The sequence below is a fragment of the Anoplopoma fimbria genome, chromosome 3, assembly GCF_027596085.1.
Source record: "Anoplopoma fimbria isolate UVic2021 breed Golden Eagle Sablefish chromosome 3, Afim_UVic_2022, whole genome shotgun sequence".
Taxonomy (NCBI): Eukaryota; Metazoa; Chordata; class Actinopteri; order Perciformes; family Anoplopomatidae; genus Anoplopoma; species Anoplopoma fimbria.
In genome coordinates this window covers 8,329,216-8,343,908 of record NC_072451.1, presented here as the reverse complement: position 1 = coordinate 8,343,908, position 14,693 = coordinate 8,329,216, and the positions used below count along the sequence as shown (strand labels likewise).

The 14,693-nt window shown below is 39.5% G+C and overlaps 1 protein-coding gene and 1 long non-coding RNA gene across 2 annotated transcripts in view; one reads left to right on the top strand and one right to left on the bottom strand.

Annotated features, from left to right (window-relative positions):
• Positions 1-1,680: 1,680 nt before the first annotated feature.
• The window catches only part of LOC129111584 (cadherin-18-like), a 128,736-nt gene continuing 115,723 nt past the window's right edge, over positions 1,681-14,693 (bottom strand). The window contains exons 10-11 of the mRNA XM_054623588.1: positions 4,985-5,251; positions 1,681-2,670 (exon numbers count right to left, since the gene is read on the bottom strand). Of these exons, the coding sequence (XP_054479563.1) occupies positions 2,000-2,670; positions 4,985-5,251 (938 nt within the window). The 3' untranslated portion in view covers positions 1,681-1,999. The remainder of the gene's footprint in view (positions 2,671-4,984; positions 5,252-14,693) is intronic.
• On the top strand, positions 10,144-11,936 carry LOC129111592 (uncharacterized). The gene is made up of 3 exons (XR_008532337.1): positions 10,144-10,731; positions 10,854-10,925; positions 11,490-11,936. It is a non-coding gene; the product is annotated as an uncharacterized LOC129111592 (long non-coding RNA).

Sequence of the window (14,693 nt, the reverse complement as noted above, 5' to 3'; positions counted from 1 at the left end):
CGACAGCAAGGAAGTGGGGGGGGGGGGGGGACACACACACACACACACTATTCAGGCAATCATGGGCATTGCTGTCTATTGAGGGTGTTGCATGCTGTACCAGTTGTAATGCCCCTCAAGGCAAAATCATATTGGGCTACATAAATAAAATTGACTTATATTGTCAAGAGTGACTACAACAAACAGAAAGGCTGTAACTACTAGTTGATAAGTTTGATTTCTGTAACTTCTATATGGACCAGGGCAAACTAATACTTAATACTTTTTAAAATAACAATACTTTTATACTTTACTAAAAGAAGTGTTCAAACCAATATGTCCAGGCTCTAATCAGTGTTTAGAAACCAAAAGTTGAACAAGAATATTTCTTAGCATCTGCAGAAATGTGGACACAACACACAGCCACGCAGCGCAGACTTCTAATGTGCGCAATAGAAAAACTGTCATACTGAATTCAATGTCCCAGCGGTGCCTTTGCTTTTCCTGTAGGAATGTAAACTTGTATCTCATGTTCACATATAAGTGAAAGAAAAACAATATATTAAAGCCCCTGTTAAATGAATTGCCTGTCCCAAAACCATTTACTTACTTTATTTGCCTACCAAATAATAGAGTACAAATGACACCAGTCAGGCCCATTTCTCCTTTGCAATTGTGTATCAGAAATGTTTGAGTTCCTCAGTCAGTCTTTTGGCATTATTACAAAATCATCCCTAAACTCTCACTTCAGATTTAATCACAGTTGACCAAACTCCTGAAATAGTATGTCATGCTTAGTGTTGTGAACAAGGAATATAACTTATCTTGTCTTTATTTAGCTTTTAAAATGGTTGTTCTTCCAATAATGAATGGTAGATGTGCAGGTTGTAAGTGAGAACAAGCCCAGTGGATGCATGTGTAGTGAGAAGAGTGGTGCACCGAGACAACTATTCTGTGCACACCCACAAGATATATCATAGGCTTGTGAAACGTGATCTCTGCAGCAAATAAAGATTTCTTGCGGGGGCTATAAGATAAGAGAAAGAGCTGCAGCTAGACCAACACAGTTTTTAAGACAGTGGGGGATAATTCTGTGGTTGATAGTGTGAAAAGCTTTGTGTCGGCTATAGATTGTTAAGTTCCTGAAGTGGAAAAGTTAAAAAATAAAGTAAAGTGGAAAGTTACGTGGAAAAGTTTCTGTTGGCTCTAGTATAAGGCTCAGAGCAGGACCATGAAACAGTAGCTAACCTTCAATAATCCACATCTGGGAAGCTGATGCTTCAGGGTGCTGATGTCACTATGTGCAGGCAAACATATACCTTACAGAATGAGTCAATTATATGGGGGAGGGGCCTGCAGTTTTCTATTTCCTTTCAAATATCTAAATATCAATATAACTTCCGCACCTTCAGCTCTCTCTAAATCTTTCTTTAATGATACCACTTGTATCGCTTGTGTAAACCTTATTTTTGTTTTATGAATACAAAATAAATGAAACTCCATTTTCCACTATTTCAAGCCAATGGATGATTGGTTATGTGATGCTTGATCCTTCAATCCAATTTGGTATTCATCTCCAGGGTACCTGTGCATCAGTTTTTTTTATGTTTCAGCAACAGTGAAGCTCAAGGCCAGAAACCTTGGGGCCCAGAACTAGCTGTACCATTTCAACTAACACACAAAACAAGCAGAGCAGATGGAGAAAACCATATGCAAATTGACCTGTCATGTTAAAACTCTGGTCTTCTCTCAGTCTCCATTTTGTCCCTAATTCCAGCAAATGCTAGGATGCTTTTGCCAAATTCTCTCTCCAGCCTGTGTGTTCTTCTCTCCTGGTACACATAAATGGCTTTTCTTATCCTCTGATTTAACATTATATCACAATTCCTTATTGCCAGTTTTTGGCGGCAGTCATTTTGTATCCTTGCACCCAGGTTTAAATGGCACAAGTAAAATGCAATCTGTTTCAGCAAATCTAGCCAAAGGTAAAAAAAACCAAAAAACTTCCTATTGGTTATCTTTAGGTGTCAGGATTAGCTTGATCTGTAGCCAGTTGCTCTCCAACAATTAGTTCCAGTGTTTGCCTCGCTGGCTCCCAGTCTTCCAAGAAGGCATAGTTCAGTTCAGGCAGTGCAGCAGTCAGGCCCAAAGAGCTGACTGACCCGGTCAAGGACCCCTGGCCTTCAAAGGCATATGTTTGAAGTGAGTCATACGGTGGCCCCCGTGTGTCAGAGTCTGCTTTGGCCAACTTCTGCTGGATGATCCTCTGAATGATATCCTGACCATCAAGCAGAAGCGAAGGTGCCGACTGGGTGATCTCTCGTGGAATGCAGTTAATCACAAACCATGTAGTTTCCAACTCTGGGCTGTAATTCCTATAAACCACCTCCTGTGCTTTCCTCCTCCTTACCACCATGATCCCCTCCTCCTCATCCTCAACCTTGTCGTCCTCGTTCTCATCCTCCTCTCCGTATGGGCTTAGTCCGTAGCCAAGGTAAGTGTTGAACTTCCTGCGAGGTTCAGAGGCTTTAGAATTTCGAAGTGCAGCAATGTCAAAGGCTTCTGTGTCTTCCTCCCCGCCTCCCTCATCGTCATAGGTTACCACGTTTTCTCGGATGTCCTCTTCAGAAAGAATCAAAGGCTCCTTGCTTGTTTTCTTATTTCTTAGCTGGGTGAATAACATCGCTATGGCTGTAGGTAAAAGGGAAGAAAGAAAGAATTAGGGCAAAAGAGACATACAATCGAAGAGTAAGAGAGACAACCAAGGACATCCACAGTACTTTTCAAATTAATTGAACAAAATTATTGAACTATCAAGTGCAATCATTCTTTTTTTTGAGATATTTCAAGACGTGTCATAGTATTCAGTCTGTGCGGGAGCTAATCAATCAACTTTCAACGTTTAGTTACCAGATATGAATGTAGTACTTATTGACAAAGACTGAATGAGAAATCCTCTCAACATGAATAGTTAACTTAAAATAACAAAAATCAGATGCATCCTATATTGCGATGTAATCAGGTATTACGGAGGTGCAATCATTCACTTGAGACAAATAGTTTGCCTGATAACTCAAAATCTTGCGAGAAAAAAGCTCCTATTTACTCAGTAGTGGAATGAAAATTATTGCATTTACTCAAGTACTGCATTAAAGTACAATTTTGAGGTACTTGTACTTTACTGTTTCCATTTTATGCTTCTCAATTTTTCTACTCCACTACATTTTGCAAGCCAATAATGTTCTTTTTTACTGCACTAAGTTTATTTAACAAAGTTCATTACTTGATACTTACTTGATGGTATGTCTGTATTGTGGTAATGGGTGTCGCAGTATGCTAGGATTGGCAATAACCGTGTGATTCTATTGTGCAAATAATCAAGTCAAATCAACTTTTTTAGTCATACTTTGTACAGTTATTGTATCTCTACACTCCTACATTACTATTTCGAGTGTAATTTTGACAAAAATGCACAATAAACAAAGTTAAAGATGAATTTGACTGATTATTATTATTATTATTTTATTTAATTTTCTATATGTAACGCGATGATATCATTACTGTCAATTCTTTAAGCCACAGTAATCGTGTAGAGAAAATGTGATGTATTGAAAGCTCTCTTTGTGATATTGTTAGCTTTACTCTAGTGGGATCTGATAACTTCTTCCACCACTGCATTCACTTGAGAGCCCCTGAATACATTTTAAATGCATCACCTTATACCTGTGAGCATGCCATATCTATTCAACTGATCCTAGAGAAACACCACCATGCGGATCAGAATTTGCTCAGAACAACTGCAAAGTCTACAAACTAATAATACCATATTATTGATGACAGTATCCTGATGTCTACACCAAAACCAAAATTAAACTGGATTTGATTAAAATGGCACAACAGTTTTGCTTACATGGAATCCAGTTCTCAAATAAATGAGAGCTTCTCTTAGGATTTTAAAGTGTCTTAGAGCAGTTTTTTTTATTCCTTGATAACTATTTTCAGAATTACGGAGACAATTATCTCATAAATTCATAAAAACTGATATTTTTTTCTGAAGTTAATGCATTGCATTTCCGTAAGGTAGACATTATCCAATGAAAGTAATACATTTTAATCTTTTAAAACCACAATGTGAAGAATTTCCAACTTTGAGAAAAGAAACACATAGACTGCACCAATTTTCACTGGATTGTCTCAATTTATAAACCAAAACTTCTACTCAATGGAGATTAAAACACCTTAAGGAGTTGGAGCATTGACGTTGATTCTAACCCTTTGGGAGGAGTAAACTCAATGTAACAAAGAAATCTAAACACAAAAAGTCACTTAACTAGGCAGTAAGCAAATAAAGCTTGATCAGATGCCATGTTAACCAAAGTGTTGAACAACTGTCGAGTGATAATGAGTGGTTGCATAAAGGGATGCCCCGATTCGACTTTTTCCGTCCTGATACCCATAGCAGTGCATAGAATTTGGGTATCGGCCAATGTCAAGCACCGATCTGATACCAGTGAAAGCTTTGCTGACGAAATCAATGAGACACAGTTGAAAGCCCTTTAAACGTTGATTATTTATATGCACATCCATATTAGTTGTTTACTTTAATGATTCTTGTATAGGTGACAAGAAGGCTTCACTGTATAGTTGACTTACTGATCCATACAGAGTTATCTTGTCCAAAGAGTTCGTTACAACTTGTGTGAAACCCCTTTGTTGACCTCCTACATTCACAACTTGCTTCACTATCTTAGTTTTGGATTCTTCACCTCTCCAAAGATTTTGCATCATTGTTGTCATTAACAACACAGGTATCAACTTTAGTTTAAGTTAGTTTTTTTTAATGTATTTATAATAATAATAATAATAATAATAATAATAATAATAATAATAATAAACGATTACAATATAAAGATTCCACACATAATGGTACTTCCACTTCTTAGCATGTGATATTGGTAGGGGAAATTCAAGGCAAAGATATACAAAATGTCACACACATACTCACCTAGTAATATGACAATACAAAGCAATATGGCCACAAAAGCCCCAGTGCTGAGACCAGCTGAAGACAGGAAGGCCTGGCCCTGACAGACGTTGCTGTTGCGCCCCCTGCTGTTCCTCTGACACACACACACCCTAAGGGAGAGTGTAGCAGTGCTGCTGAGAGGAGGCTCACCACCATCAGCCACCACCAGCACCAGGCTGAAGAACTCCTGGTCTCTGTCCTGGCTGAAGCCCTCACGCCGATGAGATATTATACTGGCAGTGTTGTCTGCAAACAATGAGGTCAGGGTGGAGGACAGGAATGGAGAAATGTAAAACAGTGTTGAAGGGGAAGGACACAACAAAACAGTTGGTTAAGCTAAGTTGGTCTAAATAGGCGTTATACCTTCTGATTGTTGACCAATCCCAGTGTGAGAACAGGGGCAATACTTGACTTTGAAATCGGGTGGTTCATTCCTGGGTACTTCAGAGATGAAGTGTATTGTCTATTAAAGACTTAGAAACAGGTAAAGGATCTGCACACTGCATAAATATCTAAAAACATCACCTGACCATTTAGCAACCTGCACAGCCTATCAGCTGTTATTTCCCTCATCAGTCTCTCAGGACACATACCAGTCCTTCTTCCACAGTCATTTGCAAGATTGTCAATGTTGCTTTGTGCCATTGTTATCAAGCGTCTGACATCTGTAACCTGTTATCCTATTACCTGAGCCTGAGCCTGAGCCTGAACCTGAACCTGATCTGGACCATGGACCTGAACCTGAACCTAAGCTTGAGAATGAGCCTGAACCTGATCTGGACCTGCATGCGGTTCCATTACCTGGACCTCAATGTCAGATCTCATCTGCTATATGTCCGATGTCCATTTATCCCGTGGGGGCAAGAGCAGATTTGTAGCCAGCAGATATCTGTATAACAAATATCTTGGCCAAGACTTCCTCTCATTGTCATTCCTCTTCTCTGTCATAGTTTACAGTCCTATTAGGAACTTGAGGCAAGAGACTGGAGTTGGACTTGAGAGACGACATATACGACTGATGGGTTCTGAGATTGCATTTCAGCCAATGCATTCTGCCTCTTTTGCTCTTCAGTCCAGTCCAGTTTATTGTTCAAGTACCTTGGTGTTCACCTGAACAATAAACTGGACAGGACTGACAACACTAACGCCCTCTACAAAAAGGGTCAGAGCAGACTCTATCTGCTGAGGAGACTGAGGTCCTTTGGAGTGCAGGGAGCACTCCTGAGGACCTTTTACAATGCTGTGGTGGCATCAGCCATCTTCTATGGAGTGGTCTGCTGGTGCAGCAGCAGCTGACAGGAAGAGACTAAACAGACTTGTCAGGAAGGCCAGCTGTGTGCTGGGGTGTCCACTAGATACAGTGGAAGTGATGGGAGACAGGAGGATGATGGCCAAGCTATCATCCCTGATGGACAACACTTCCCACCCCATGCAGGACACCCTGGCAGCTCTGTACAGCTCCTTCAGCCACCAATCTGTGCAATACCAAAATTATTCTGTCTGTTGATATAATATTTTAGTTATTGTGGATTTTTTTAAGTTTTTTTTACTTATTTAATATTCTTTACTGTGTTAATACTTGTTTTGATCTTTTTACTCATGTCTCTTGTTTGCACTATCCTCTCTGCTGCTGTAATCCTGCAAATGTCCCCGCTGTGGTACTAATAAAGGATTATCTTATCTTATTTTATCTTATCTACACGTATGCCTGTTCAAACGTGAATGGTCAATGATACTCAGACTACAAACATTAACCAGAACACTTCCAATTCCAAAAATCCTCAGTTTACCTTTAACCTGTTCATTGAGATCACCTGAACCCTGCACAAGCCTGCACACCCAATCTTACTTCCGCTTGGACATTCCATGGTCATTCTGAGTCATTAATAAGGCAAGAATGAGTAGGCAATACAATAAAAGGGTTGAAGAACATAAACGTCTAAATTAACTGCAGCTGTTCTTGAAGCTTCATTATACATTTTTTACCACTTTATTCACTCTCCTTTTAGCTCTAGTTTTGTCTCCACCAACTCACCTTAAACATATCTAATAATATAACCCTTAGCTGCTAAATGCTCCACTGTGTTCACCAGCTATATTCTAACTGTCTGCCTGTTGTCTACTGCTGAGCAGTTATCAGAGCCTTTTCACTGAAAACAGCTGCCTGCTACTGCTGGAAACCAGGTTGATGAAATAAATAAGTTTACAGCCTGGTATCAAAGAAAAGTTTCTGGTCTCTATAGCACATTTCCAACTCCATTTCAACTGTACCATTGGTGAATTTTAATATAACTCACCTGTTTGGATTATACAAGGGTTTTAATTAGGCCTTATTTAGGGTGATGGAAACTGCAGGCTTTTTGTCCTCCTATCCCCAAGAGGCATCAAGTGGTGGTTCACTATGTTTATGGTAGTACTTCCCACCTTATAAATAGAGGCCTAGATGAGGACTTCCTCTTTTTGTCTCCAAACACCTTTACTCAGATTAAGTGTTTGTTGGCGTTTTCCATGTGTCGTTTGCATTTCTTTCAATGTAAGTAGGTATTTATTTCTATTATTTGGATTATAATGTATTTCAGAAGATTAAACGGATCATCTTTGATCTAATTTTTTTTGTAATGTTATGATGATGTTAAGCAAATAATTATATTTTATAGACCATATTTAAGTTATGTGCAAATATTTTGCATGATTTAAAGGCTGAATTTATGATTTGAGCAAGATGTTGTAATCTCTTTCTTTCTTTGTTTAGAACCATGGCAATCATCAGCAATAACCTTCAAATTAAGTCTCGGCTAAATAAACGGCACAACTGATGCAACCCTTGTTTCCTGGTGGTTTGTGGCCCCTTTTAAGTGACAGGTGGGTGGGGTGCCAGGTCGCTAATTGACAGCTGTCTGCTCTGCTGCGTCAGCCGGGCTGCCTCAGGAAGATTCTAACTCTATCTTACCAGAAAGTTCAGGATGAGGCTTGTTTTCTACCCAAAATCTACTTTCTCTCTATACATGCAGCTTTAAAGTTTCATCCCAACCAAAAGGTACTTTCTGCTAACAAGTTATTAATTAATTTCAACTTCCACCTTTGAGAGAATACAGTTTATCTTCCAGCATTTCTAGAGATGTATTTCAGCTCTTAGCTTCTTTATGTAATGCATTTCAGGTTTTAACTATCAAAACTGAATTTTACAATTCAGTTTTCCAGGACGGCAGTTAAATGCACTTATTATATTATATATATTTATTATATATGACAGAATACATATAGCAAAATCAAAAAAGGAAGAGTGGGAATCAAATGCAGCAGAATTTTTATATAACTCACCCGTTTTGGATTACACAAGGGTTTTAATTAGGCATTATTTAGGGTGATGGCAACTGCAGGCTTTTTGTCCTCCTATCCCCAAGAGGCACCAAGTGGTGGTTCACTATGCTTATGGTAGTACTTCCCACCTTATAAATAGAGGCCTACATGAGGACTTCCTCTTTTTGTCTCCTAACACCTTTACCCGGATTAAGTGTTTGATGGTGCTTAATATTCTGCACAAAAAGAGAGAATACATACATATGACAGAATACATTTAGCAAAATTACAAGGAAGAGTGGGGATTAAATGCAGCAGAATCTTGAGACTTCGCAGACCAACCATGAGTGGGTCGGTCCTGTCGCTGGGAATGAGTATTTGGAGTTGCCCCTGGTGGACTGTGCGACCTTAAGTAACTTTCAGGGGACTAGCACCGCAGGGGGAGAGGTAGCAGAGTGGAATCGCTCAATTCATGATACCCAGCTGGGGTGAACACACCAGCCTCAACAGGGCTTGTGGAGAGAATCCTCTTGAGGATGAACAATAAGTGGAGGGAGGACTGGAATCAGTGCTCTGTGGAGCTCATGAAAAGTGAGCTGCTTGTCTGAGTACCATGACAAGGTATTGCTTCAGGCAGCAATAAGCAACAATATGTATACATGGAAGAAAAAGTAGAGGGTGGGGGTGGTTGGGTAGAGAGAGAATTTACATTCACACAAAATTCACATAACTTAGATAAATGAGCAAGTATTTTATTTTGCCACCGTTTCCTCACTCTAAACAGGTTGCACTGGGATGGAAACCTGTGGCCATACAGGCAAAAAAACTTTAGTTTAAATGAAAAAAGTCCAGAACCTGTGTATTGCCACTGACATGTCAATTGCATGTATTTGTGAGGTTTGGAGCATGTTTGGTTATTAGCAAGTATGACAATTAATTTATTGACATTAATACAATTATTAATATCAATACGATTTTTAACAAAAACGGTGCACCACCACCTTCAACCAAACTGTGGATTAAAATCTTAGAATTGGTGTTCACTCCCAATGTCAATCGTCAAAGTACTATTCCATATTCAGAGTGAACAGTGGAGATTTGAATGCAAGCACTGACTATAACAACCAGCTATTACTACAACATGTATGCACAAACTAAAAAAAACGCTTGTCATCTTTCACCCATTCATACACTGATGGCAGGGGCTACCATGTAAAGTGCCACCTGTCCATCAGGACTTACTAACATTCATACACACTCACACACTGTAGGCACAGTTAGGGGAGCAACTTGGGGTTAAGTGTCTTGCCCAAGGACACATCGACATGGACTAGCAGAGCCAGGGATCGAACCACAATAGACCTAGGGGTTTTACTTTAAATCCTTTTATTCAACTCGAGTCCCATGGGACGGCACAAAGTGACGGTATGCGCCAGTTTATATAGCCTTGGTGACATCATAGCCATGTCACTGGGACTCCCTGGGGTTCCCGTGGCTCTCGTCCAATGAGTCACCAGTATTGTGGTTTGAACCAAATCTTACACTCAGGTGAGATTTTAACGCCTAATGGGGGTTGGCTATCAAAATTACATGCAGGCCTCTCTCTTTGTTTCAACCACATGGGGAAGTCCCAACATGAGTAAGTTATGTTATCACTGCTAAGCTAAGAAAAGGTAGGGCCTATGCCTAACCCTATATATGAAGAGAGTAAAAACTGTCAAAGGTTCATCAGTTTCCAAAGAGATTTATATAACGGATGCTCAACTATACTCACATTGTTTATCAAGATGCTTCTAAAACTAATACATCATCAATTTTTTTTAGATTTGTAACAGGACGCTCTTTCTTTTCACACCATTGTCCAATGCTTGATACTGACAAAAGGCTCCCTCTTGATACGAATGACAATTCATTGGTATCATTTAAGTTTCAAATGTATTCATTGTAATTATCCATGCTTTGACTTTAAATGTAGCCTATTATGCTCTTTTTCAGGTGCATATTTTTTTTATCTCAAGTAACAGTTAAAACATGTTTACATGCAATAATGCTCAAAACTGCCTTGTTTTTATAATCCTGGCTGTTCTGCTGCACCTCCTCTTACCCTCCGTCTGAAACGCTCTATTTTAGTGTCTGCTCCTCCATCCAGAAAAGCCAGTCCACCCTGATTGGTCAGCTAGCCCACTCTGTTGTGATTGGTCAACCACTCAGCACATGTGTCGGAAATATCCCGCCCCTTACCATAAACAGAATTCAGCTCCAAAATATCTCTGAGCAGCCAAAAACTATGTAGGAGTCAAGATTAACGGTAGCATCTGTCCTGCTGATCAGTACGAATGTGAGTCAGTTATAGAAAGTCAGGAGGAACAAGCCGATAGACCCGAACCAGCGTCACATCCAGGACTTGAGCAGGACCTTTCACAGTGGTAAGTTGTTATGTTGTAGCGTTCTTATATTTTGTATGTGACGTTATAACTGTGTCATTTCTTTACATCGCATTGACAAATGTCCGTTGACTGACTAACGTTTTGTTTCTTTTCTTATTTAGGTCAATAATAGCAGAAAATGTGGCAGAATGGAAAAAGAAGTTGAAAACGTCTGCTGCCAAGAAATACGACAGGTATCTAACAGTATAATCAATTACTGCACTATAAAGCTTGCTAACTACCTACTATATAGTTAAGACCAACAGTAGCACACACCTAGCATTGGGCTACAGGCCTATGCTGTGGTGTTAAACACAAGTCCTCCTCTTTATCTAAGAAGCTAAGAATTACACTTACGTAGCCTATGTCCGGAAATACCACCATTGTATTTACTTACACATGTTCCCTGATAAAACCTAATGTGTTTAATTAGTGACTTTGGTAATGTTATGTAGAGTATAGCAGATGAAGAGATTACAGATTTGGGTTGTATACAGTAAAAAAACTAGTACTACACAGTAACAACAACAGTACTATAAAATGTAATCTTAACTGTTTCCTTTCTGCAAAAATGTAGCTGCATTTAACAATCCCCTCCTGGCTGTTATCATGTTTGTAAACAACAATCTGATCACACCATTTTATTTGAAGTAAACTTGTTGCTTCCTGGATTAATATTTGTCCTATGCAGTGATGTTGCCTCCTGAGTCATTATTTGCAGTATTTCTTATAAATCAGTGTCTTATTTTTCTCATCAGGTTTTGAAACAAATGAACCAGGTTCCAGTCCCTCCTACATGCATGGTCCACCATCCTGTCTTCGATCCAAACTGTATAAATCCATACACCCTGCTGAACATTCACATCATATATGGAGCTGACTATTGACGTTTTAGGGGGGAATAGAACTGAGAAATATTTATTTTTCCTCCAAATGACTAAAAAAATACAAAAAGACGCATTTGTAAGTACTGTAATAGTGTACAGACACTTTTGAGCTGCAATGGAAATTATTTATGATTCTCTTCATACAGGTGATACCAACATCTCCTCAACAAATGGAGTTTGGTCCTCAAACACCTCCTCAAATAGGCTACCATTCTCATCAGTTCATCCACGTACATAGCACTTAATAGTCATTTATTTTGTATTGTATTATTTGTATGGAAGGATGACTCCTTATGCCTTACTTATATTTAAAAGGTAATTCCCATTCTATGTTCATTGTATTATGTTTGTTATAAAAAAAAAACATACATATTGAAAATGAAAATAAAATAACTGTATGTAGCGTTTGTTTTAACTGGTTTTGCAATGCATTCACCCTTCTTTGACTTGGGGAACACGACCTTGTAGAAAGCTGCTCCTGCAGATGTTGTTGCTTGCTCACAATCCTCATTTTTATTAGTATAAATGACCAAAAGGCATAACCTACATAATAGAATGGTGAAAATGTTATGACTGACCCAGTTGTAACAACAGTAGTAACTTTACTTATCAGGCATTGTTATAAGAGATTACAGAATCCATTATAAAATATATTTACCACCTGCACAACTTTCCATGAAAGTGAAAACTATGGAGCAAAATCCAGGCCAAAAATCTTGATCATTTGAAAACCTTTGTAAGTCCTTGCAAATTTCCCCGCTGCGGGACTAACAAAGGATTATCTTATCTCATCTTAAATATACTGTACTTGTATAGCGTTTTTCTAGTCCCACCACTCAAAGCGCTTTTACACTGTATGACATCATTCACTCCCACATCAGGACTCTAACTCTAACTAACATTCACATGCACAGCCTTCGGGAGCAAGTTGGGGTTAAGGACATATCGACATGGACTGCCGGAGTCGGGGATAGAACCGCCGATCCTCTGATTGGAGGACAACCCTGCTCTTCATTGAGCCACAGTCGCCACCGTCACTAGTGTCAATTTCTTTTCTGCCAATCACGTGAATATGGTGTATAGCAAGTGATGGGTCATAATTCTCGCAATACCTAGGTTTCCTGAAGGCAACAGGATTGAGGAAGGTCCTCAGCCTTCTTTGTGGAGCTGTCATTCATGATTACCTGCCACTGTCAGTTGAAGCCACGCCCCCAAGCCAGATCAAGGCCAAAAGTCTAAATCTGAAAAAATACGATCTGAAACTGAAAAAAAAGATCTTAAACTGAAAAAATAAGATCTTAAACTGAAAAATAAGATTTGAAACCGAAAAAATAAGATTTGAAACTTATTTCAGATCTCAATCAGAAAATATTAAATCTGCAACTGAAAAATATAAAATATCCAAAAGTGAAAAATTAAAATAAATATTTTATTCAAAACAAATCCAGAATTGAATCAATCTTATACTCAACCCCAGAAACTTTTCCTTCACTTTTTTTTATTTTGAATACGCTGTTATATTTTTCAAAGTTCAAGAACAAAATTTGTATTTTCAGTTTCAATTCTTTTTTTCAAATGATCGAGACTTTTGGCCTGGATTTGACTCCATAGAAAACCACATTAAATAGCTGGAAAGTTATCCAAACCGAAGTGGATAGCGGCCATAACACTACAGCTTGTAATCACAAACCCAACTCCTCACTTGAACACTATTCACAATCAAAATATTAAATCGTCATATTTTACACAGTGTTAGGTCACAGTGGGGCTAAAGCTGCCGAGCAAAGTCATTAGAACACAGTGACGTTAGCTACCAATTTAGCTGAGGCCTGGGTCAATGACGAATAAGGCTTCTAAAAGATAATTTTTGGGATGTAATGCATATGTTTGTGTGTGGAACAATGTTGTTAAAAAAGTCTCATTTGTTAAATTACTTTTTTTACAGTATTTTTTGAACTTCACTGGCTAAAAATTGTCAGGTGTCGCAACCGAGTATTTGTTAAAATATATATATAGTTTCCTACCATTCATTTTATATGAAATCTTTGGCAAGTATCCCTTAGAGTGTCTACAGCGCCTAACACATACAGTATCTATTTTGTGGATGTGTTATGTATTTTTAATAATTTAGGATCATTGCATTCTATTGGCCAGGTTTTTGGTATCTTAAGCATCCGATTTTATATTTAAAATGATAAAAATAATGATACAAATATAAATGAATATATGTTATTAACATTATATTTATCAACTATTTGATCACTTAAACTTATTATTTATTGCTCTAAATTAATGTTTTATCTGGTTGCACCACCTAATGTTTACCAGTTGTGCCACCTGACAACATGAATAATGATAGGATTATGGCTGAATATTTGCCTTTTTTCTCTGTCGTTACCCTCATGAGCGTTGAAGTCTCCCAGAAGAACTATGGAGTCCCCAGTTGGCGCCCTTTCCAGAACACCACCCAAGGCCGCGTACTCCGAACTGCCATTTGGTGCATAGGCACAAACGACAGTCAGAGACTTCCCCCCTGCGATTTGTATTCGCAGGGAGGCGCCTCTCACCCTGGGCAACTCCGGAAAAGGATGGAGTCCAGCCCCTCTCCAGGAGTTTGGTTCCAGAACCAGTGCTATGCGTGGAGGTGAGCCCAACTATATCTAGTTGGTACCGCTCCACCTCCCGCACCAACTCCGGTTCCTTCCCCGCCAGAGAGGTGACATTCCACATCCCTAGACGTGTCTGTGATGCCGGGGGGTCAGCACGCCCAGGTTACCGCCCCTGCCTGCTGCCCAGCTCACATTGCACCCGACCCCAATGCCTATTCCTGCGGGTGGTGGGCCCACAGGGTGGCAGCACGAAGTAGATTTTTCGGGCTGGGCCCGGCCGGGCCCCTTGTGCCAAGGCCCGGCCTCCAGTGCCCAGGCGAGCCCCCTCCCAGGTCTGGCTCCAGGAGGGTGCCCCGGTTTCCCTTTTCCGGGCGAGGTGCCACAACTTTTCTTCGTCCGATTCATTGAGGTTTTGTGAATCGCTCTTAGTCTGACCCCTCCCCCGAGACCACTTTGCCTTGGGAGA